The following is a 21,868-nucleotide window of genomic DNA, read 5'->3' on the forward strand; positions in this document are numbered from 1 at the left end:
CCCAGTGGAGGCTGGAAGTTGGTTTGGTTTTTTAACAATTTGTCAGTCTGACCCAGCTTCTCTTTTCATTCTCCCTTTGGTTATTCCAGGCTCTTCTGTCACTGGAGGGGCAGCTGGGTGGCTGAGCTGCGGCTGGGAGCCTAGTCCAGCTTACTCCAGGGGCCTGGCCCTGGGCTGAGGGCAGAGCCCTGGGGGCGGCCTGCCTATGGCTCACAGTTGAACGTTCATCGTTTCTTATTTCCCTTCCCAGGCAGGGCACAGCAGCAGCAGACACTTTTCATGTGGCAGGTTTCTGGCCCCATGATGTATGACCCGTTGGCGCTACTGAATGGTGCCCTTTGTTCCAGGGTATCCCATGTGCCCCCTTTTTATTGACTTGTTGATTCAGAGGGGCAGGAAAGTTCCACAAATCCCACTGCAGGCCCTGTTCTAGCCATGTCCAGCTGGGGAAGCCCGCGGACCTCATGCTTCCCAGAAAGTTGGTAGGAAGCAGCGGGCTGTCTAAAGACAACATCTCTCTTAAGAAGCGGCTTTCTTTACCTCCAAGTCAGGCAACTGTGTGTCTGGAGAGAGCCTGGGACATACATCTAGCTCCCAGCCCCCTACACGTGGTTGTAGAAGGTATAGAGTATCCCAGAATGCTGTCTTCACCCAGAAAGAAAAGAGCAGTGCAGGTGTGGGTTAGGAAGAACCCCCCTCTTCCCTGTCTCCTGAGCCAAGTTAAGTTTTTCTCTGTGACCAACAAGCCCAAGGTGGGAGCCGACAGCAAAGGGAAAAAAGGAGCTTGGCCTCCTTCTGCAGGGAGGAGTCCAGCCAGAGAGCAACCCAGGGCCACAAGGGCAGGACCCTGGGGAAACAGGAGACAAGGTTGACTTTTTACCCAGCAGGAAATCTCATCTTAATCCTGGTGAGGACCAGATTGAAAGGGCATCCCTTACCCTTGCCTTCTCTTCTCATGGCTCGCTCCTGGAGATGGTGGGTGACAGGGAGCAGCTTTGGAAAAGGAGCCATGAGGGGAGGGAGCAAGAGGCAAGGGGTTGTGAGGAGGGAGACCCAACATGCCTTCCGACACCAGCTTCTCTTCTCATCGAGGAGGGTGAACCTGGACTGGACTTTGTCTCCTTTTATCCCACCCCCATCTTGAGGCCAGCGTCAGGGATCTGGCAGAGGGGTAGACAGGCGGAGGTCTCTGCCAGGCCTGGATTCCTCCCCTGGGGGTGCAGGTGGTTGATGGGCTCACATAGCTGACTGCTTGCTCCAGGAAGCCCTGGGCTCTGACTCCAACCTGCTCTTCAGTTCCTTCTCTGAGGTAGCTGCACAAATCCCACCAAGAACTCCCCACCTGGGAGCCCATCTCCCCCAAACCACCAGGTTGCACGTCCACTACTAAAAGGTGACAGATCCTTGCGTACTGTCTGCCCTGCCCGTCTGGGGTCTTTGCGGGCCCTGGAATCCAGGTCCATCGTCTGGGGAGCAGCATGAGATCAAAGGTACAGTTGCTCCGTTGGTCCTAAATGACTTCACTCTGAGCTCAGAGGCTCCGTGGAACAAATGCGCAGAGGCACTAAGGGCTCCACCTGACCCTTGAGGAAATATATGAGCAAAGGGGAAGCAGAGACCATTGCTGAGCCAGGAAATGACAAGTCAGGAGTAAAGAGCACCCACACACTTCTCAGTTGTAAAATGGCTTTATGTTCCGATATGTAAAATAAAATGTCCATGCTATATAACAAAACACGTGAAGTTCCACATCCCGTTAGCTAATGTGTCTTCTAATAAAGTGTAATCTGTAGTGTGTGTGTGTTTATATATAATTATTTATCTGTACGTTTTATCTAAACCATTCTTTGTTTTTAACCTCAAATGTGTAATAAAGATTTAAATAGATGTCTTTCCAAACACCCTCTCCAATGTTCATTTTATTAAGTTTATTCATTTGTAAAAAAGCAAAGCTGAATTGGACATGTGGCCTGCATTTGTGAGATATATATATTTATATATTTTATTTTATTTATTTATTTATATAATATATAAATAGCTATTCAGCATGCAAAGAGTTTAGTGATTTCCCAAATTTGATTACAGAGTTCACACCAGCCACAGGGACGGTCTGGTGACTTCCAATGCTAAAGAGCTGAGCTGAGGACGAGATCCACCTCCCTGGAGAAGAATTATCCTTGCTCCTCTGAGCTCACTGGCTGAATTCACTGGAAGAAATGAATGTCTTCTGAATTCTCATTTTTATTCCTGTTGGGCTTTCTTGCTCCAGAGGCGAGGATTTCCTGGGAGCAGAACGGGCTCTAGAGCTGCTGGGCAGCAGCTCCAGTGTGGTCTCCTGGGGACACTGCCAGGTCAAGTGCGCTTCCTACTGGCCGCAGTAGGACGCAGGTGGGGCCTGAGAGGTGAGTCTTATGTACCAGGGAGGGTGAGGGGCTGCACACTGGGGACGGAGGGGCAAGGGCTTTGTACGTTATAAGAAAACCTGAATGATGCCAGAGATGCTACTGGTTGTGTTTTCCCTCCTCTTGAAGGAAAAAGCAATGTTTTAATACCCATCAGGTGGCACTTAGCCCATGACTCTCTCTCTAAAAATTGTCCCTCAGACCTCAGAGCTCCGGGGATCAATTTCCGGGCCACTAACTGAGCAGTCAGCGCTCCTCTCCCAGAAGGGCTTCGTGGCTTAGCTGAGCCCACCTCTCAGGTGGTCTCACAGAATCTCCGGAAGCCAAAGGAATGGGCCTCCTGCTCCCAAAACAAGATTCTCAGCTCCCTTGCAAGGCCAGGACTCTTAAGATGTGCAGAGACCCCTCCCACCCCGACTTCCCCCGCGGGAGAGACCTCACCACCTGAACTCTCCACTCCCATCCCACCCATGGGCATGTCAAGAGATATCAGATAACAGTGGATCCAGGTCCTGCAGCCAAAATCACGTCCGAGATAGTGTGTTTTTTCCTTTGTCATGGCCTCAGTCTTATGTCAGAAGATAGATGCCCTCCAAAGAAACGCTCACGCGCACTCGCACCCCACCCTTTATGATACCTTCCTGTGTTTCTTGGTAGTGCACGCCACCCTCAGAGGTTAATGCTGGGTCAACCCGGTACTGGGGCTGTGGGCGGGCCCTGAGAGTCATCCGTCAGTCCAGTTCTCGACAGTCCCCATTCCTGAATGATACTGTAAGGAGGCTTCCCGGGACAAGGAGAAGCTCTGCGAGTAGAGAAACTCGTTGGCAGCATTCAGGTGCGGCGAGGGCGGCTTCCGCTCGCACGCGGTGCCGGTGCCGGGGAAGCCGCGCTCCCTCGAGAAGGAGGCGCCGGGCCCCCGCTCTCGCTCTCGGACCTGAGACTGTGAGAGCTGATTGTAGACGCTGAAGTGGGCACTTCCGGGCGGCTGGGAGCTCGGAGCCGAGATGGGGGACAGCCGGGGCATCATAGTGGTGGCGGTGAAGTGCGTGGGGAAGGACTGGTAAGGCACAGTCTCCACGGTCTGAACGCTGTAGCTCGTGTACGGCGACACTGACGTCCACATGTTACAGCTCAGTGGGGGCGGGGGCAAGTCGTCCACCCCGGACACACCGGCGATCTCGGTCCCTGAACCTGAGTACATGCAGGCTTCCCGTGGGGTCACCTCACTGCAGTAGGAGGGGCTCAGCATCTGTTGGTCGTAGGGAGGGGGAGACCGGAAATAATGATCCTCCCCCACTGCAGTGGGAGCTTCCAGATAAGATCTTTTGCAGGGTAAGTCCAGGTGGCGGGCGCTGTCTGCCGGAAGACAAAGAAACCTCAGGAAGAGCCATTTCCGCCAGCCCAGGGCCCCGAAATGGACGCTAGGACAGCCCTTCCTTGTCATTCAGGGCCCCCACCGCCCCACGCTACCACGGCACTCCCAGAACCATTTTAATCAGCTACAGCTTTTCAAAGGCGGCCGCAGCCAAGAAGTGGTCCGATCATGGACCACGCTCAAAGGCCACGGGGCACACTGCATCACTGGACACTGAGTGATGTGTTTAGCCAGGCAGTGTATAGCTTTGATCCTTTGCCACCCTGACTCTTGGGGATGGTAAGAGGCCTCAATGTGCACTGGCGCTCTTAGGCTAGGCCCACCCTGGCCAAGGAAAGTGCAAGCCACTGCCAGCCCAAACCGGGCCCGGAGGCTACATCTGCCTGAATTAGCCAGAAAAGTAAAGCCTCGATGCTTCAGCCTCAATCCTCCACTCCCAGGAAGGCTTTAGCAAGACAAAGCTACTCACAGGCACGCTTCTATTGCTTTTAGAGGAGGAAGTAAACCCTACGTGTGTTCAAAGAAGTCCCATCAGATTGTAATTACACAGATTCCAACATAACAGCGTTTACACAATTAAGAAATGGAGCTGTTAATAAGTAAAAGGTGACTAGTACTTTTAAGGCTAAGCTAATACTGTGTCTCAGGAAACGTGACATTAACTGCTCCAAACCACGGATGTGTGTCTTTCAACATCCTCGAGCATGAGGGCTTGAGTCTCTGGACGAGCATGGGCTCCCCTGGGATACAGGGATGACCCAGGCCTGAGGACTTGGGCGGCAGCCCACTCAACGAATTCAAGAACACTTGTCGGGTCGCTTGTCTTGGTCTCCCTCCTTCTGTTTTCTCTAGGGATTCTCAACAGGAAAGAGGCCACAGACAGTAGGTAAATAAATGTGTTTGGCTGTGTTCCAATAAGACTTTATTTATGGATACCAAACTTTGAATTTCATATAATGCTCATGTATCACGAAAGAGTCTTGACTTTTTTCAACTATTTAAAATGTAAAAACCATTTTGTATGACTCACAGGCTGAACAAAAACAGACAGCAGGCCAGATTTGGTCCAGAGGCCACAGTTTGCCAGCCCCTGCTCTAGGTCACTAGTTCTACTAGACCTGGTGTGGTGGGTACTCAGGGGCCTGCCTGGCTGGTCCCTAGGAGCTGGGCTGAGAGAACATTCTGGATTGCAAGCAAAAGTCCCCAAACTCATTCCCAAGACAATTCAGTGGCCCTGTGAGGACTTCTGGTGTAATAACACTGATCATTCATATTTTATAGAGGGAAAAATCGAGACCTGGCACCAGAGCACATCTGGTTCTCGGCTCAGGGCTCCTCTTCCTCACAAAGAAGCCAGCACGGACAAGTCTGTTGCCTGTCTTCCTGGTCCCCAGTCTGCATCCACAACAGCTCCCTGCCACTTTCAAGAAGCCTTTGCAGATCTGGTGTGATGTGGTGGGGAGCCTGTGCTGGGGACTCCCTGTGTTAGGATGGAGGTCGCCTCCCTAAGTGGAAACCTTGGGATTGTGACGCTTCCACCTCCTCCCACACCTAGAGACAGAGCCTGGCTGACTCGTGTCCTCTGCCCACCCCGCTGAAAGCAGCACCTGGGGCCAGGGAGGGGTACCGGTGTCTGGGGACACCAAGGCCGCAAGCTGCCTGTGAGGGTTCGGAGGGCTGCGTGGAAAGCAAGAAGCGTATCCCTGCACTGAGCCTGGCCACGGTCCCCAACACTTTAGGCTCGCTCTCCCAGGCCACACAATAACCAGGTGTGTGTGTGTGTGTGTGTGTGTGTGTGTGTGTGTGCACCGATGCGTGATCACATGTGCAGTGGGGAGTGTCTGTGGGGAGAGTGTCACCCCCCGACCCTCCAGGGCTTCTAGACCAGGAGAGAGGTACCTCGTCTTTTCAGGCAGTGATAGAAGAGGCTGGAGTCCCTCTGGGCTGGGAAGGTGTTGAGGGGAAGGTCCTGGGGCTCAGCCGCAGCGAACTGCATGTGAGCCCCGTTCTCGTACTGGTAGTGCTGGAGCGCCTGGTGAGCCCCATGCAGGGGGCTGACGTCAGGCTTGGATGCCAGCTGGGTGGAGACGAGCCTCTGCCTCATTATGCTTTTGGAGATCACGGGATATTCTTTGCTGGAGGAGAGGGGAGGACAGTCAGCGGGACACGGGAAGGGAGTGGAGATACCTTGAGGGTTACGGAGTCCCTGTGCTTGAACCCGGGCCACCCGGTCCACCCGCCCCACCCCCAGGCCGGAGCAGCCCCACCTCTGCAGCCGGGCCACGCGCAGGTCACTGTCGTCACTGCCCCGGAACCCCTTGGCAAAAGGGTTGTTCTCAATTTTCAGCTGTGTGATCTGTCAGGACAGGATACACGGTAGAGTCACTGCGGGGAGAGGACTGGGCTGGCCTCTGGCCCTCCTCCCTTATCCCAGGCACATTTGGAACCCCCGGCAGTGTCTGGAGAAGTTGCGTCTTGCTGAGGCCTCCTTGGCCTTGCCCTTCACGTGGCCAGCTCCTATCCCTTCCACTTGCGGCAGAACCTCTGGTTCTGTCTCCCGCTCTCCCGCCCGCTGTGCTACCTCGATTCAGCCCCTCATCATCCTCTCCCGGCGGCCTGTAGCAGCTTCCCCTGCACATCATCCCCCTCCAGTGCAAATGCCGCATCAGGTTCTGCGTGACTCTTCTAAATGCAAACCTGACTCTGTCACTCTTCTGCCTAAGATCCTTCCCCTGATCTGGCCAGTCCCACTGTGCAGATGTGAAAGCCTTCTGAGAAGGATGGCGTGGGCAACGGCGGGGGCAGGGGAGAGTGGCCCGGGAGGGGATCGGGAGGCTGTTTGGGTGGTCGGCCTGGGGTGGAAGGTGGGCCAGGACATGCCAGGACCCTGTGACCGCTGCCTGGGAAGGGCCTCCAGATGGCTCAGTCACCTGCTCCCACACAGCTGGCAGTGCCCCAGGGCTCCTCTCCCTGTTCCATCTCCTTCTCTCTGCAGGTGCAGAATCCCACCCGGGAGAAGAAGACTGTAGAACGAAAGGGCCCGGCACTGAGCCACAGGGCAAGCTCCACGTTCCCGATCTTTACAGTTGCCAACTCTGTCCATCCCCAGCACAGAGACCACAGTTACTTTGTGCTGGGGGTTCAGGAATCTGGTCTCCTTTCCTGCACATCACTCCATTTCTCACTGCTCTGCGGGGCTTAGCAGGTTCCTGAGGCACCTGCCCTGCCTGCCTCAGCCCTGCTGCATCGGGGCTTCACTTCCTGCCTCTGTGGTGGTGCTGTACCTTGTGATTCTGGTAGGAGGTCACAGAGATGAAGGAAGTTTCTGGGAACACGTGGGTGCAGAAAGCTGTGTTTTTGGAGCCAAAAGCATTGTTCTCATCAGCCTTCACGATGTGTAGCCGCGGCTGGTACTTGTGCATGGAGTTGAGGATGATCTGGAAGAGAAGGGTCTCTTCTGAGCTCCGGGTCCCCACCCTCTTGTCTTCGGCCTCATTCAGCTGGCCTGGGGCTGGCTTTCCTTGTCCTACACACCCGGGCTCCAGGGCCTGACCACAGGGGCTGAGCCCAGAAAGGTCCAAACCTCCCTTGAAGGTTGAAGAACCAGGCCCCTGGCCCCACTTGGACTCTGCTCCAGCACCAACTCCTGGTCCCAGGACCTCCCGGATGCTACAGACCCTTCAGTGTGGAAATGGGGACATAACCATTTAAAAGCCCCAATGAAGTCAGCACAGTGCAGTTGGTGGAATTCTGAGTTGTAGGCGAAAGTCCAGGTGCCACTGACTCACTGTGTGACCTCAGGCAAGTCCCTCGACTTCTCTGAGCCTCAGCTCGCAGCCGGCAGGATGACTCTTCCCCGGGCCTCCCCCTGTCCTATCCAGCTCTTCTTCCCCTGCTCACCCCTCCCCACTTATTAGGGACCTGCCTTTCGGAGAGTTGTCAGCGGTGGGCGCTCAGCCCCTCCTCTCACATTTGTCAGCAACAAAAGCAGCTTCACAGCCCAGAGTTTGCAAGATGGGGGAGGGGGGATGCTGAGGAGAATGGTGCCTTCCGACCTGTTCCCTCGGGGCACTCCTTCCTTCATTCACAGAGGCCTGCTGAGGGGACACTGGGGACACCCAGAGGCACTGTGCCTTCAGACCTGTCCCAGGCAGCTCTCAGCCAGGAGGGGAGTGCCATCAGGGACTAGAGTTCAAGGTACCAAGGTAGGAGGAAGCCCAGAGGCCCCAGGCACCCCCAGCCCTTGAGGATGCCTGGGGCAAAAGGCGAAGAGCCCAGGAGACTAGGCCCAGAGCCCAGGGAGAAACACACGGTAGTTGTGGCCCCAAACCCACTCCATTTGGCTGTGCCCCACGGTAGCGCAGCATCACATGCCATTAAAATGTATTTTTTATCGTTGACATTTACCAGACGCCCTTCCCACTGGAGGTAGGACCAGGCGTTTGGGGCATTTTATCAGCACCGCTGCTTTTGTTAACCCTTTGGCTCCTGTCCTGGCTGGGTGAGGCTGGTCCCCTCTGAGCTCCTTTCTCTCCGCAGGGAGTGCCCCTCCCTTGGGCTGTCTCTGCTGGCTCCTACCCTTCCAGGTTCCCAGGGGCCACGCCTGGGGCTGAGGCTTGGTGAAACATTTAACCCCTGAGTGACCAGAGTGCCAAGCAAGGGGCCCGAGCCAGGCCCTTCCGTGGCAAGTCTGGGCTGAAGCCTTCGTCTGGCGAGGTTCTGCTCTCCTCACACCCTGGGGACAGAGGCAGCCCAGGGAGAGGCTCAGCCAAGGGCGTGGGTAGCCCAGGAGCTGGGCTGTAGGCTCTGACGTTCCCCGGGCTCCTCGGTTTGGCTGGGCAGCTCCGTCCAGCAGAAACTAGCTCTTCTGCACGGGCCACTCCTCACTCAGCCCTCAGTGACAAACCTCTGGACCCTCTTGGGGCAAGTACAGAGCTCCCCAAATCCCAAATCCCATCCTGCAGCTGGGGACCCACTGCCCAGCTGGGAGCCTACCAAGCAAACCTCAGGGCACAAGTCCTGCCCGGGGAGGCCTCAACGGACTTCGTGTTCCAGGAGCCTGGGAAGGGGGCCCTCGGGAGAGGGGCTGGGGGTTGGGAAGCACCTCCCAGACCCTTTAGGTTACTCTGTCACCCTGCACTGTACCCACGCTGCAGGAGCCCACAAAGGACCCCAGTGCCCAGAAGACCCAGCACCTGACTACCCGGGAGGTAGCCTAGATGCCAGATTCCCGCCTCTGCACCTTTGCACAGGCAGTTCCCTCTGCTGCCTTGATCTCCCTTTCCCATTCTCCCTCACCTTCTAGGCCTATCATCTCAAGGCCCAACTCTTCCAGGAAGCCTTCCCACACTACTAAAGCCTGCTCTGAACTCCCAATTCATGAAAACTTCCTTTCCATGCATTGTCTACTTGGCTGTTGTGCTGCTTCCTAGCGGCTTCCCATTTCTTCTTGGCCCTTCAATTAAATTATAACTCCTCAAGAGAAAGGGCCACACCTTTTATACCTTTTGTACCTCCAGGCTCCTTTACTTCAAAACAGGAACAAGTAAGTGCGAGACCAGGATATGGGAGGAGAAAGACCTGGGCCACGACCACGAACTCTCTGTCCCCTTCTCCCTTGTCTTTCTTTGCTCACTAGAGACAGGATAACCTCTAAGGCACTTTTCAGGTCAAAAATAGTGATCAAACATGTGCACAGACAATCCTTCCATGATCACTCACATGTTCCAGCCCCCTGACATGCAGGGCTAACCCTGCATCAGTCCAGCTCTCCTGGCAGGGGGTGGGGGGCGCCCAAGGGGAGAACACAGACAACGGGAGGACAGAACCCAAAGGAGAGGTTGCAGTCACCATGCAGTAAGGCTGTGCCGTCCCTTAAGGACACCTTGGGACAAACAGCAGCACCCACCTTGTTCCTCTGCCAGCTGGGCAGTCACAGGCTGTGACAGTCCAGCCAGAGCCCTGGGCATCATCAGTCCCCTCCCCCTCACTGTCACCCACCTCCAGGTCCAATCAGTGACCAAGGCCTCTGACTCCACCTGTAAAACAAAGGCTCCTCCATTCCCCCTGCGCAGCCCTGGCTCAGGCCCCGCCGCCTCTCACTGGGCTCTGTGGCAGCCCCCTCCCTGCCTCTATCTACTTCCTCTCCATTTCACCTGCTACACATCAGATCAGGTCACTCCCTTGCTTAGAACCTTCTGGCTCATCCAGGAAGACTGTACATTGCTTGAGAGCAGGGCCCTTTGTACTTCTTCCTTTTGCCTCCCTTGTCCGCTGGCCCCCAAACTCCTGCCAGTATTTAGGGCTCAGTAAATATCTTAAGTTCACGATGCCACCTTTGATGGCTCCCTCTTGCCCCCTGGGATAAAGGCCGAATCCTTAGCCTATCAGACAAGGCCCTGGATGACAAGGGTGGAGAGATTGCCAAACACACCTTCTAGGAGAGGGAACCAGACAGGCTGGTAGGGAAATCTGGGAAGAGAGTAACTGCCAGACTTGCAAGGGCAGGTAGGGGCCAATGGGGAGTCCAATCCCAGCCACAGAGAAGCCAAGCGAGGCCCGGAAGCGTCTATGGATCTCTGCCCACCAGCTGCAAGTCCTGAGCAAGCTCTCCCCCTCCAGTCATCGGGGTCCCCCATCTGTAAAGTGAGGCCTTCGACTAAGTGGTCCCAGACACCCCTCCCGCCTCTGACAGTCTGGAACTTGGACAGGTGTGTGGAAGAAAGTCCCACCCATTGAACCAATGCAGACACAAAGTACAGCGTCGGTCCCGACGGCCTGGGAGAATGGGAAGCTACCTCAGTGACTCGCGCCTGGCTTTACTCGGAAGTTCCTCAGGCGCCGCGTTAAACTGTTTAGCCAGAATCTCACATCTATATTTCTTGCAGAGGATGTTGGGTCAAATGGGCCAGCCACGTCAAAAAACCCCACTACACGGCTGGTCCCGTCGTCATCACTGTTCTACAGAAATGGGATTCATTATGTTCTGGCTACAAGTCAGAGGCCTGTTCTATTTTCACAATTGTGATAGCGCCAAACATCCATCTCCTCAAGAGATCGCCATAGCGTGCTTGGCTAATGAGGCCCAGATTTATCTGTGTTGGAATCACAGCACATCAGGGCATGGAGGGACAGACCGTCGAGATCATTCTAGTTCACCTCCTAATTGTAAAGACGAGGAACAGGAGGCGAGTAGTGGGAACGTGACTTGCCCAAGGACACACAGCTGGCTGGAGATTGAATCGGGGAAGATTCCAGATGGCCCTTGAGACAGCACACACTGCTCTCTACAACAAGCTCGGTAATTAAGGATAAGGTTCCAACCAAACACCGCGGGGGATGAGGATTCACCAGGCCCTGTCACCCATGGTAGGGCACAGTGTATCTGGATGCTAGCCACACAACAAGTGGGGCTAATGTCCGTTTGTCATATATTAAAACCAAATTTTCTCCTGCATCACATTTTTACCTTCTAAGACGACCTTCTCCATCATCCTTCTTACCCCCTCCAGCCCTGTAAAGAGGTTTAGGAAAGAGATAGGATCTGCAACTTAGAGAAAAAAGAAAAAAACACAACAAAACTAAGACCGGAGAGACCCAAAGATTGGCCCGAAGAATATCTAGACTAGAACTGAGTCGGACAACCCATCAGCCGATTCAAGAGGCCTGGGCCAGACAGGCCTGAGGCCTCACGCCCAGGGCAGCAGCCTTCCCACCTTCTCTCCCAGTCACAGCAATGACAGCCAGCGTTGACTGAACACAGCCTCTGTGCCAGGCCCTGCGACGAGTATTCTACACACATCACACAACTGACCTTTACAACATCCCTGTAAAGGAGGTATCATTATTAGCCCCATTTTAACAGGCAAGGAACTGAGGCTCAAGCGGGGGAAGGCATCTGCCCAACCTCAGACAGCGATGGGAAGCAGAGCCGGCATCACTACTCTCCGAGCTTTAGCTCGTACCTGCACCTGCACCCATGTGGCTGGGGAGGGTGAGGCCCAGTCTGGAGCCGGACGGGTGGTCTATGTCCCAGAGCGCCCGGCAAGGCATGGCACATTGTCAGGGCTCAGCAAATGTGGGAGGAAAAGAGGGAGACCAATGGTTCTGGGTCCCTGCTGGCTGGCATATGCTTTGGGGGGACATCAGCCTCCAGTGGAGGAAGTGCCTTCTCTGTCTAAATAATCCCCCCGTCAGCAGGTTCACTCACTCACTGCTCACCACCACTCACACTGCCGGGCACCAGGGCACAATGGTGATGAAAAGCCTCACGGTTTACCGTCCAGTGGGGAAGTCACATGGTAATCCAAAAATCAAGCAAAAATCAGTGGTGAGAAAAAGTAGTGGACCCCAAACTGCATTGATAATAGTAACAAACAAGATGAAACAGCTTGCAGCAAATGTGTAGGACCTCGGGAAGAAAACCTGAATACGCCTTTGAAGGACAAAAATCAGACTTCAACAAAGACAAAGGCATCCCTATCAATCCTCCCTAAGTAAATTTATAATTTAAAGTGATTCTAATAAAAATACAAGCAAGTTTCTTTCTCAACACTACAAGCTGATTCTAAAGCTCATATAAAAAAATAGACAAGACCAGCCAAGAAAACTCTGAAAAAAAAGAGCAATGCAGGGGGACCAAGCCTGCCAGACACTAAAACCTATTATGAAGTCTCAACAGTTAAGGCACTGGCACACGAACAGACACAGATTCAGAAGGGGATTTAGTGTACAGAAATAAGGCATCCTAAACCAGAGAGCAAAGGGGACTAGTCAGTTATTGGTGTTGGGAACCACTGGATAGCTCTCTAGAAAAAAAAAAAAAAAAGTTGGATTCACACCTCATATGGAATGCCAGAATAAATTCCAAAAGGATCAATGGTTAAAGTGTAATAATAATTCTGTAAAATACTAGAAGAAAACACAAGCAAACTCCCTTATAAGTAAAGAGTGGAGAGGGACTTTCAATTACTCAAAATCCAGAACCCACAGAGAAAAGACCAACACATTCAATCAAAAACTTCTGTGTAGGAATACCACTATAGGCCAAACCAAAAGACAAGTGACAAACGGGGAAAACATATAAGCAATTCGACATCCCAGAGTAGGAGCGAAATCTTCCTAATTTATAAAAGCTCCTAGAATGGATAGGTGATTGAAAAAAAAATCTAAGAGAAAAATGAGCAAAGGATAAGGACCGAAGAGGAGATACATATAAAAAAGATGCTTAGGAGCTTCCCTGGTGGCGCAGTGGTTGGGAGTCCGCCTGCCGATGCAGGGGATGCGGGTTCGTGCCCCGGTCCGGGAAGATCCCACATGCCGCGGAGCCGCTGGGCCCGTGAGCCATGGCCGCTGAGCCTGCGCGTCCGGAGCCCGTGCTCCGCAGTGGGAGAGGCCACAGCAGTGAGAGGCCCGCTTACCACACACACAAAAAAATGCTTAATCTCACTCATAATAAAGGAAATATAAATTGAAACTAAAACTGACATCTATATTTCACCCATCAAACTGGCAAAGATCCAAACCGTTCTCTCCCACCATGTTCGTGAGGCTACAGTGATGGTGGGAATACACATCACTGGGACTCCAGTGGAGGGCAGAATTACAAATTGCAAATCCAAGCACCCCTTGAACAGGCAATTTATCAGAAAGAATACTTGCCATAGGTATAAAACGACATATGTACAAGCTTAATCAAAAGAGCAAATATAGGAAAACATCTAATTCCTTCAATAAGGACTGGCTACATAATTAATGGAACGATCACATGATGAAACTCTATACAGCTGTATAAAAAGGAATGAGGCAGCTCTACGTGACTGGAATGATCTCCATGATACACTAAGTTTACAAAGCAAGGTGCAAAGTGTTTACAGCATGTTACCTTTTGTGTGGAAAAGAAGGGATTTGAGACTCTGTATTCTGCCTGCATGTGCAAAAAGAAACACTGAGAAGAAATTAGTAACAATGGTTACCTGTGGCCAGAGCTGGAAAAAACTAGGTGGATGGGGAACCAGGGGATGGAAATGTCTCATTGCAGACGTGTTTTATTTATTCATTGATTGATTTTTAAACCATGTGAATGTATTTCCTATTCAAAAACAAATTTGACAAATAAGTATAAAATTATAACTGTGGTAAGTACTTGGACAGAAAGGTGCATGGTGCTCTGAGAGCATATAATGGGGACCCTGAACCGTCTCCCTGAAGATGTGGCATTTGAGCTTGGATTCCAAGGCTCAGCAGTAACGAACTAGGCTAAGAGGCCTGTGGCTGGAGAAGGAAACACACTGAGGGGATGGTGCATGTGCCACTTTGTGGCCTGGGAGCCCACACCCCCAGTCCGGGGCTAATTTTGCCTCTGGAACAGTGAGACCTACTATGCCCAAAATCAAAAGCTAATCTTCAGGCTTCCCTGGTGGCGCAGTGGTTGGGGGTCTGCCTGTCGATGCAGGGGACACGGGTTCATGCCCCGGTCCGGGAAGATCCCACATGCCGCGGAGCGGCTGGGCCCGTGAGCCATGGCCGCTACCCTCACTGCAGCCATCCCCTCCCTGCCTCCAGATCAGGAGAAAAGTAAGACCCACGTGCCAGCCACCTCCATGTCCCGCTGCAGGACCCAGGCCCCACCCCAGTGAGGCCCTCTTCAATTTCCCGAAGCAGCTTCTCTTCCCATCACGTGGTCACCTGGCACAGGACCCTGCTAGGAGTAGGAGGGGTTGGCAAGTAGGAGGGGAGGATGGCAGGCGTCCTCTGTAGCCAGTGGAGCCACAGCAGTGGAGCTGAACTGGAGCAGCCCAGCCCGGCCCCAGCCCCCTGATCCTTTCTGCCCCTTCCGCCTGCCCGTCCTCTGCCCCTAGGCTTACACCCAGAACCCAGGGGTCACACGCTGAACCCACCCCTCAAGAACAGAGGGCTTTCCTGGACTCACAGCAAAAACCCACAGGAGTTTTCTAGTCAGAAGCCAACCCTGTCTTTTCAGAGCATGTGGCCCTGTGGCCGGAGGGGTTCCTGGACTCTGGGCCCTTCTCCTGGGGGAAGTCTGTAAATGGGAGACAGCTGCTAAAATCTCTGAGCTGACCCAAGGGGAAAGTCCACAGTCCATTTGGCTGGAGAAAGTTCCCTGAGGTCTGGAAGCTTTTAGGAAAAATTGCAAGTGTGGAGGTGAGCTGTGCAGAAGGACTTGTCTGGGGCAAGTTCTCAGTAGAAGATGGCTCTTTCCCAGGCTCCTGCACCAAGAAGGGCGACTGGGAGAGCTCACCACTCCAGGTGGCACAGACCAAGGAGCAGAAAGCCAAGGTTCAAATGGGCCACTTTCCCTTGACGTGTCGAGGAAGTTAGCTCATCCTCCACAGCCCTTGCCTGCATGGTCAAAGGCTGCTCCCTCTCCAGTGATGCTCCAAATTGCTGAAGATCTGACAGCTCAAGCCCCGGGTACGGGAAGACAGGTGGAGAAGCCAAAGGAGCGCGGGACTAGGCATCAGAAGGCAGGGGTCCACACTCTGCTTCTTTACTCCCAGCTCCTGAGACAAGCACCTCATCTCCCTGAGCCCTGCCACCCCACAACGGGTGTTGTAACTAATAGATTGCAAGTGCTGGATAAATTCGGGGATGGGGAGAAGGAAGATGCTCTGAACCCAAACCCTCCAGGCAGGAAGCTGAGTTAGTATGGGGAACGTCCCTCCTGCCGAGGAGAGGAGAGCCCCAGGCAGGCACGGCGAGTGTAGCCAGGGGCACCTCCAATGTCACGAGCCCAACAAGCAGCCCCACTGGCCCAGACTATATGCAGGGTTATTGCAAACCTCTTATGGACTCCAGTAGAGCCACCAGACACAAGGCAGGCTGGGAAACCTACTGCTGGGCTATGAAGGCCAGGTCTCCTGATTCCTAAAAATCCCAGCTTTTCAACCACCTGACTCTCTCCCCTGCCACATTCTGCAGGGGGCCAGGGAGGTGGAGAAGTCTTCAGAGGCATCCCTGCAGCTGGGAACCATGATAGCAAGCTGTGCATCCAAAATTCTCCAGAGCTTCGATTCCCTGGGTACTTCTGGTCACTTACCCAAAGATCCAGCTTCCGCCAAGCTCTGTGTTCACCGCAGTGGTCTGTCCCCTGGGGTCTGCGTGTGTGTGCAATCATGGGCAGAGATGTGGCTTCCCACTTCCCACCATCGAGGCCCTCGCTAACCTTTTGAGGTTGATCCCACAGCCTGGCCAAGCAGAGGAGGCCAGGTAGGAGCTGACCAGGAGCAAAGTCTTGGCCAGAATGGGAGGCCCCTCTGGCCCTCGGTTAAAAGACCCTGTGCTCTGAGAGGTGGGGGCTTGGCTGACCCTTCCTGTTGGATGGTGGCTTGTCTCTGCCCCCTGGGAGAGGCTGGGGCTACATGAGTACACGTCACCATGCACACCTGCAGGTCTCTGTCACACACCCAACGGCATCTGCCTGCCCTGCACGGGGAAGCCCATGCCGCTCGCAAAACAGATAAGTCAGGAGTTTATTATGTTAATGAAGCATTCTCCTAATTGCTGGTTTATAGATCACCAGTGACCCAGAAGAGAACTGAACAGACTCTGAGAAAATGAGAACTGAGAGCTGCTTGCCAGTTACACACCGATCAATCAGAAATGAAGCATCACTGGCATTTTCCATAAGGAACTATGATTCACAGAATTCTGATTTGCGCACAGCTCCCCAGAAATAGAACTGAGGCATAAAAGAGGCACACGCCTGCACAGCGCCCACCCCTGCTTCCCCACCACCATCCACATGGACAGTATGAGTGTTATGGGTGCAGCCGGGGCAACTGCGTCTAGGAGCCTCGACAGCACCCGCTCCACCACACCACACCCTGCGTTTCCAGGGTAACCATGGGTAGCCTAGAGGGGCGAGGCCTGCTCCCTGGCAGATGACACCAGGTCCCTAGGCTTCTGTTTGCCACACACTTGAGCTAAAAATTTCCACATAAAAAGCTTTTGTGGGCCTGCCAGGGACAGACGGGGGAAAGAATGAGCTTCAGCAGCCTGGATGGGGCATCAGCGGCAGGATCCCTGGGGCTCCAGAACCTCTCTTGTGACAGCCAGGTCCCGGGCAAGGCCAGGAAGGCGCTGACACAGGAGCCAGAGCGAGGCCTTCCCTTCCAGGGCAGGTGGCTGCCGGGCCAGGCAGACGGTACACGCCAGAGACAGGCTTCGGAACCCATCAGTGACTCTTTCTCAAGAAGGTTTACTTGTCTTAGGCTCCAGCAAGGCCAGATTTGGGGAAACTGAAGCTGAGATTTGGTCCATCATCGTCGTTGTTGCCATTTATTTGGAGCCTCTTAGGTACAAAGTACCTCACGCGTAATCTCTCATTTAATTCTCACATGGTCATCTCCATGCTCTAGACAAGGAAACCAAGGTGCAAAAAGGCTAAGAGACTTGCCCAAAGTTACCCAGCCAGTAAGTGCTAGGGGAAGGATGTTCTGCTGTGGGACTCAGACCCTGTGCTCCTTCCACAAACCGGCCTGGAGCTGGGTCCCGAGAATGGGTTCTCCAGAGCCCAGATCCCCGGACCGGCCCATCCCCAACACTGCCCCAGGACTCGCCCTCAAGGCCAGGCAGTCCCATGCTTACATGGCCGAAGGGGTCCAGGTGGTTGTTTGTCAGCTTCAGCTTCTGGAAGGAGACCAGCTGCCGCATCCAGTGGGCCCCAGTGGCAGGAGAATCCGGGTGAACGTAGAGCCTTCCGGGCATGGCCGGCTCAGCCTTCCCTGCCACCATCCTGCCAACAGAGCATGGAGAAGCCAGAGCAGTTGATTGCCCTGCAGCCTGGGGGAGCCCAGATTCTCTGTCCCCTCTGAGAGCAAATTCCCAGAGACCTGAGAAACAAATCACCGATGGTCCTATCAGACTGTCAATTTAGGGCTTTGGGGGTAAGAGGGAGGGACAGAGGAAAGAGTGCTGGGGAGGAAGAGCGTTTCTGAACCTCCTGTATTTCACCGCAATAAGAAAGAGAAAGTGAGATTACAGAGACATGTGATGATTTACTTGAAGGAATGGGGCTAATCACAAGTATGTTGTGGGGAGATTTAGGCACTTCCATGTATGTGTTATATTTACAATTTTTAAATGTTATAAGTTTGGAGGTAGCTTCTCAGAGGATGTAGACAATTTTCAAATTGCTTGCCCCAAAAACAAACATAAGAAATGAACTGGTAGCTGTCCCCTGAGCCAGAAGCTGCTCTGAGTGCTGTTCCAGCCCAGAGACAGAACAGAGACAAGCCCTTGGCAGGACCTGACCACCGAATCTGGCCTCCCGGGTCCAGGCTCTGCAGCCCTATTACTCATCCACCGCTGAGCCCACGTCCTGGACTGTGGATTCATTCATCCCTCTCTCTCCCTGGGCGCTGTCCTGGGCTCTGGGGGCAGACAGGGTACTAACGGGATGGCCTCAGGAAAAGCAGCCCAGCGTTTTTTCACCCAGTCCCAGCTTGGTTTCGTCCTTCAACCTGACTGCTCTCTCTGGATGGGGGGCACAGCATAAGAGGGAAGGCTCTGCGGCCAAAGAGCAAATGAGTGGAGGAACAGGAGAGAGATGCCACAGCCCAGGTAACTGGGCCCCAACTATGGAATACCAAAGCCCCCAAGGAAAGTGGCTTCCATCTTCTGCCCCCCTTCCTGAGCACAGCACTGCTAGAGCCTAAACCTGCCCAGTGCTGGGGCTCATCTGTCACCCCAAAGCACAGGCACCCACCCTGTTCGTCCATAGCTGTGGGGAGAGCACAGACCCTTGAAATCCACCAAAAGCCCAAACACTGCAGCTCATTTTCAGCCGCAGCCCCTGCCCCACCAGCAGCAGGTGTGCGAACATTTGATGACCCTGTAGCCTCAGCAGGCCCGGCGCCCAAGGCTGCGGATCTGGCCAATCACTGGGACTAACTGGTAAGTCCCTGGGCCAAACGTCAGATGGGGATGGGTGTGCGAGTGGGAAGGCGGGTGATGTGAGGGTCCCGGGTTCTTACCATTTGTTGTCACAGAACTTGTAGCGGTGGTCATCCGCAGGGACAATGTCGATCAGTAGGATGTACTTGGTCTTGGGGTTCATGCCTGTGACTTTTACCTTGTAGCTGGGGAACATCCGCCTGGGGGAAGCCGAGAGATGACGCAGAGGCGTGGACAGAGCACCAGGAGAGGTGGCACAGAGTGGGCGAGGGGACAGAAGGCCTTAAGAGGCACTGCCCCTTTAGCAAGAGGTCTCGGCACTGGTCAGAGCTTTGTGACCTTGGGTAAGTTGCTTCCCTCTGTGGTCAGCCTCCCCCTCTACGAGGAAAGGGCTGCACAAGCTGCTCCCTCTGAGCCCCTGCAGTTGTCAGTCTGTGGCTGTGAGCAGCTAAAGCACAGAGACTCTGGTCAGGATGTGAGAGAGGATCTCAACACCAACCAGCCTGCCTTAATTTCCCTCCTGTCTGTCATCCATACACAATGAAAGTTCTGGGGTGGGGGTGAGGGGGCATTACAGGGGCCCAGAGCAGAAGACCTGGAAGTCCCTGTCAGCTGCTTCCATGATCAATGAGATGCCTACTCTGGGTCATGTCTCTATGGAAACCCCCAGACCTCAAACCAACTCGTAGCAGAGCTGCTGCTCGCTCTCTGGATGCCTCCTGTGTGTTTAGCAGAGGTGTTTATCCCTGTGAATGCCTTGCCTGGGCCTGTGCGCACTAACTGGGTGTCGGGGAAAGTCAGTCTAGGAGCCCTGAGGAGTAGAGCACGGATTCTAGAACCTCCCTGCCATGGTCCACAGCCTGGCCCCACCACTGACACAGCATGCTGCCTTGGCCAGCTTGCTTGGATCTCTCTATGCCTTGGTTTCCTCATCTCTAAAATGGGACTACCAATCTCATAGGTTGCTGCGTGGATTAAATGAGTCCACTTACAGCTCTTACCACTGACCCCCACTGCACTCCTTCCTCCGCAGGCCAGTGGTATGACCTACCTCTATGAAAATAGAGTCAGCAAAAAAGCAGAAAGTTTTCCAGGTCCTGCAGCCCATGATGAAACTGTCCAGGACGCTGAGGCTCAGGAAACATTCTAGAGAAGAGCTTCCTCAGACCTCAGCACACCAAACATACAACAGCATGTACCCATACCTGCGGGGTACCCTCCTCTGGTCACCAGGTCCCTGACACCGGACTTCCTCAGAGGGGAACTTCCTCAGTCCTCCTCAGATGCTCCCACCCCCTCCTAGCTGATCTCCCCCAAAGATGTCCCCAAGAGAGAGGCAGAAGCCAAACCTAACTGAAGACACTAAGGCCACTGGGAGCCAAATCCCCTGAGCTGGTAGAAGCCCAAGCAGCTCTGGGAAAGCCATCAGGGGGTCCTCCGGCTCTCATGAAGCTGAGAGACAGCACGGGAACCCTCAGGAGAAGCTGTCTTAAACACCTCAAACAGATGATTGGAGTCCCCCATTTTGTCGACAGGGAACCAGCTTACCTTGACAGAGCAGGGCTTCCAGAGGGATCCAGGCCCCCACAAGGTGGCAGACCCTACGGCAAGCCCAGGCCAGGACCCTGAGGTGGAGGGTGCCCCAGCCCGTGCACCCTCTCTCGCTGGAGGGCAGGCCCATGAGTGCTGCGGTGGGCCAGGGGTGCGGGAGCTGTGTGACCGTGTGTGTGCACGAGCACATGTGCTTGCGTACACGGTGGAGTGCGTGCGTGTGCGCCTGGAGAGAGGAGGGCAGTTCTAGCGGCAAGTCTAGGGACTCATAAACCGTGTGGAAGAATTTGTCTCAGATGTCAATTGTAAGCGTTTTCAAATGTCCACCCAACCCCCTCCCCAGGAACCCAATGCTGCCTCCTGCTTACCAGCCCCCTGCCCAGCCGGCCCTGGGGCACAGCTGGAGCCTGCACCACCCCCTTCCTGGCCCAGCCTCTCTCCAGGTGGCCTCGGGCTGAAGGAGAGGGAGGCAGCAGTTAGCTCAGCTCCCGCCTCCCTGGGGGAAGGCCAAGAACCCCGTCCCCTGCAGGCTATCATTTTGTAACTGCCACAGAAACAGCCACAGAGTGGGGCAGCCCTGGCTGGGCTTAGGGTTGGCCTGGTACCAGTGCCCTGCACTCAGCCTGCTTCTCCTATAATCACTCCAGGTGGCGACAGCAGAGGGCAGGCACAGCTTTCCCCGCCCCCCCCGCTCCCCCCAACCAGCATCCACAAAGGGGGCCAGGAGAAAACTGTCCGCTGCCACTTCAACGGTCTTCATAACCTAGGCTGAGAGCGGGGTATGGGGTCCTGCCCTTGCCCTTCTACCCCCTACTGTACTTCACCTCAGCAGCTCAGGAGGCCAGGCAGACATGACTAGTGCTTTTGAGAAGGCTGGCAAGGAGCCTGTCCTCGGCCTCCCAAGGCACGGGGCTGGTGTCCCGTGATTTGGCCTCTCCTGGAAGCTGACCGTGGACCAGATTCCTGATGGATAACAGCCTCCAGGAGGTTTTAAGGAAGTTGGGGCAGGGAAGGAAGGTGTCTCCTAGCCACTGCCCTGCCTGTCCCTCTTCCTATGGCAACTGCCCTCAGAAATCAGGAGGGACGATGAGATCTGTGGTTTGAATGGGGAGCTCAAAAGTCCTCTGTTCCAGGCTGAGCTGGCCTGAGCTGGCCAGGTGAGCACCGCTGCCTTCATGGAGACAGGTATCTCCGTCTCTGTTAGCGTCCAGTTTGGTGGCTCCTTCTGGGCCATGGAGAACACACCCAGTGGGGACCCTGGGCACTATCATTTCCCCACCTAGCGGGCTCCAGAGGATGAAGGTCCTGCCTAGTGTGCGGGAAAGGCTACGTGTGCAGCTGAAGCACACACTCCTCCAGCCTTGCAGGCCTCCTGCCCAAGCTGAGGGCATCTGCCCTTGGTTCCAGAGGGTCCAAGGTTGGAGCCGAGAGGCCTGGCATGGGAGTGTTCACCAGGAGGGCAGGCCTCAGGAAGCTGAACTGGGAGCTGTGGCTTCCTCTGGGCTCACCCCGCCCTGTAAAGGTCTTCTCTATTGAAACAGATGAAACCATAGAGTGAGTTGTAAATTGCTTCTGTGATTTAGGACCAAAAGAAAATGTACCTGAAAACCATCACCTGTGGGGG

At 54.3% G+C, this 21,868-nt stretch overlaps 1 protein-coding gene across 1 annotated transcript in view; it reads right to left on the bottom strand.

Moving 5' to 3' along the window:
• Positions 1 to 3,126: 3,126 nt before the first annotated feature.
• TBX4 (T-box transcription factor 4) overlaps positions 3,127 to 21,868 on the bottom strand; it is a 25,740-nt gene continuing 6,998 nt past the window's right edge. The window contains exons 4-9 of the mRNA XM_024757630.1: positions 18,774 to 18,893; positions 17,386 to 17,533; positions 7,062 to 7,214; positions 6,045 to 6,133; positions 5,677 to 5,912; positions 3,127 to 3,758 (exon numbers count right to left, since the gene is read on the bottom strand). Of these exons, the coding sequence (XP_024613398.1) occupies positions 3,127 to 3,758; positions 5,677 to 5,912; positions 6,045 to 6,133; positions 7,062 to 7,214; positions 17,386 to 17,533; positions 18,774 to 18,893 (1,378 nt within the window). The remainder of the gene's footprint in view (positions 3,759 to 5,676; positions 5,913 to 6,044; positions 6,134 to 7,061; positions 7,215 to 17,385; positions 17,534 to 18,773; positions 18,894 to 21,868) is intronic.

This window comes from Neophocaena asiaeorientalis, unplaced genomic scaffold (assembly GCF_003031525.2).
Source record: "Neophocaena asiaeorientalis asiaeorientalis breed wild unplaced genomic scaffold, Neophocaena_asiaeorientalis_V1.1 scaffold327, whole genome shotgun sequence".
Taxonomy (NCBI): Eukaryota; Metazoa; Chordata; class Mammalia; order Artiodactyla; family Phocoenidae; genus Neophocaena; species Neophocaena asiaeorientalis.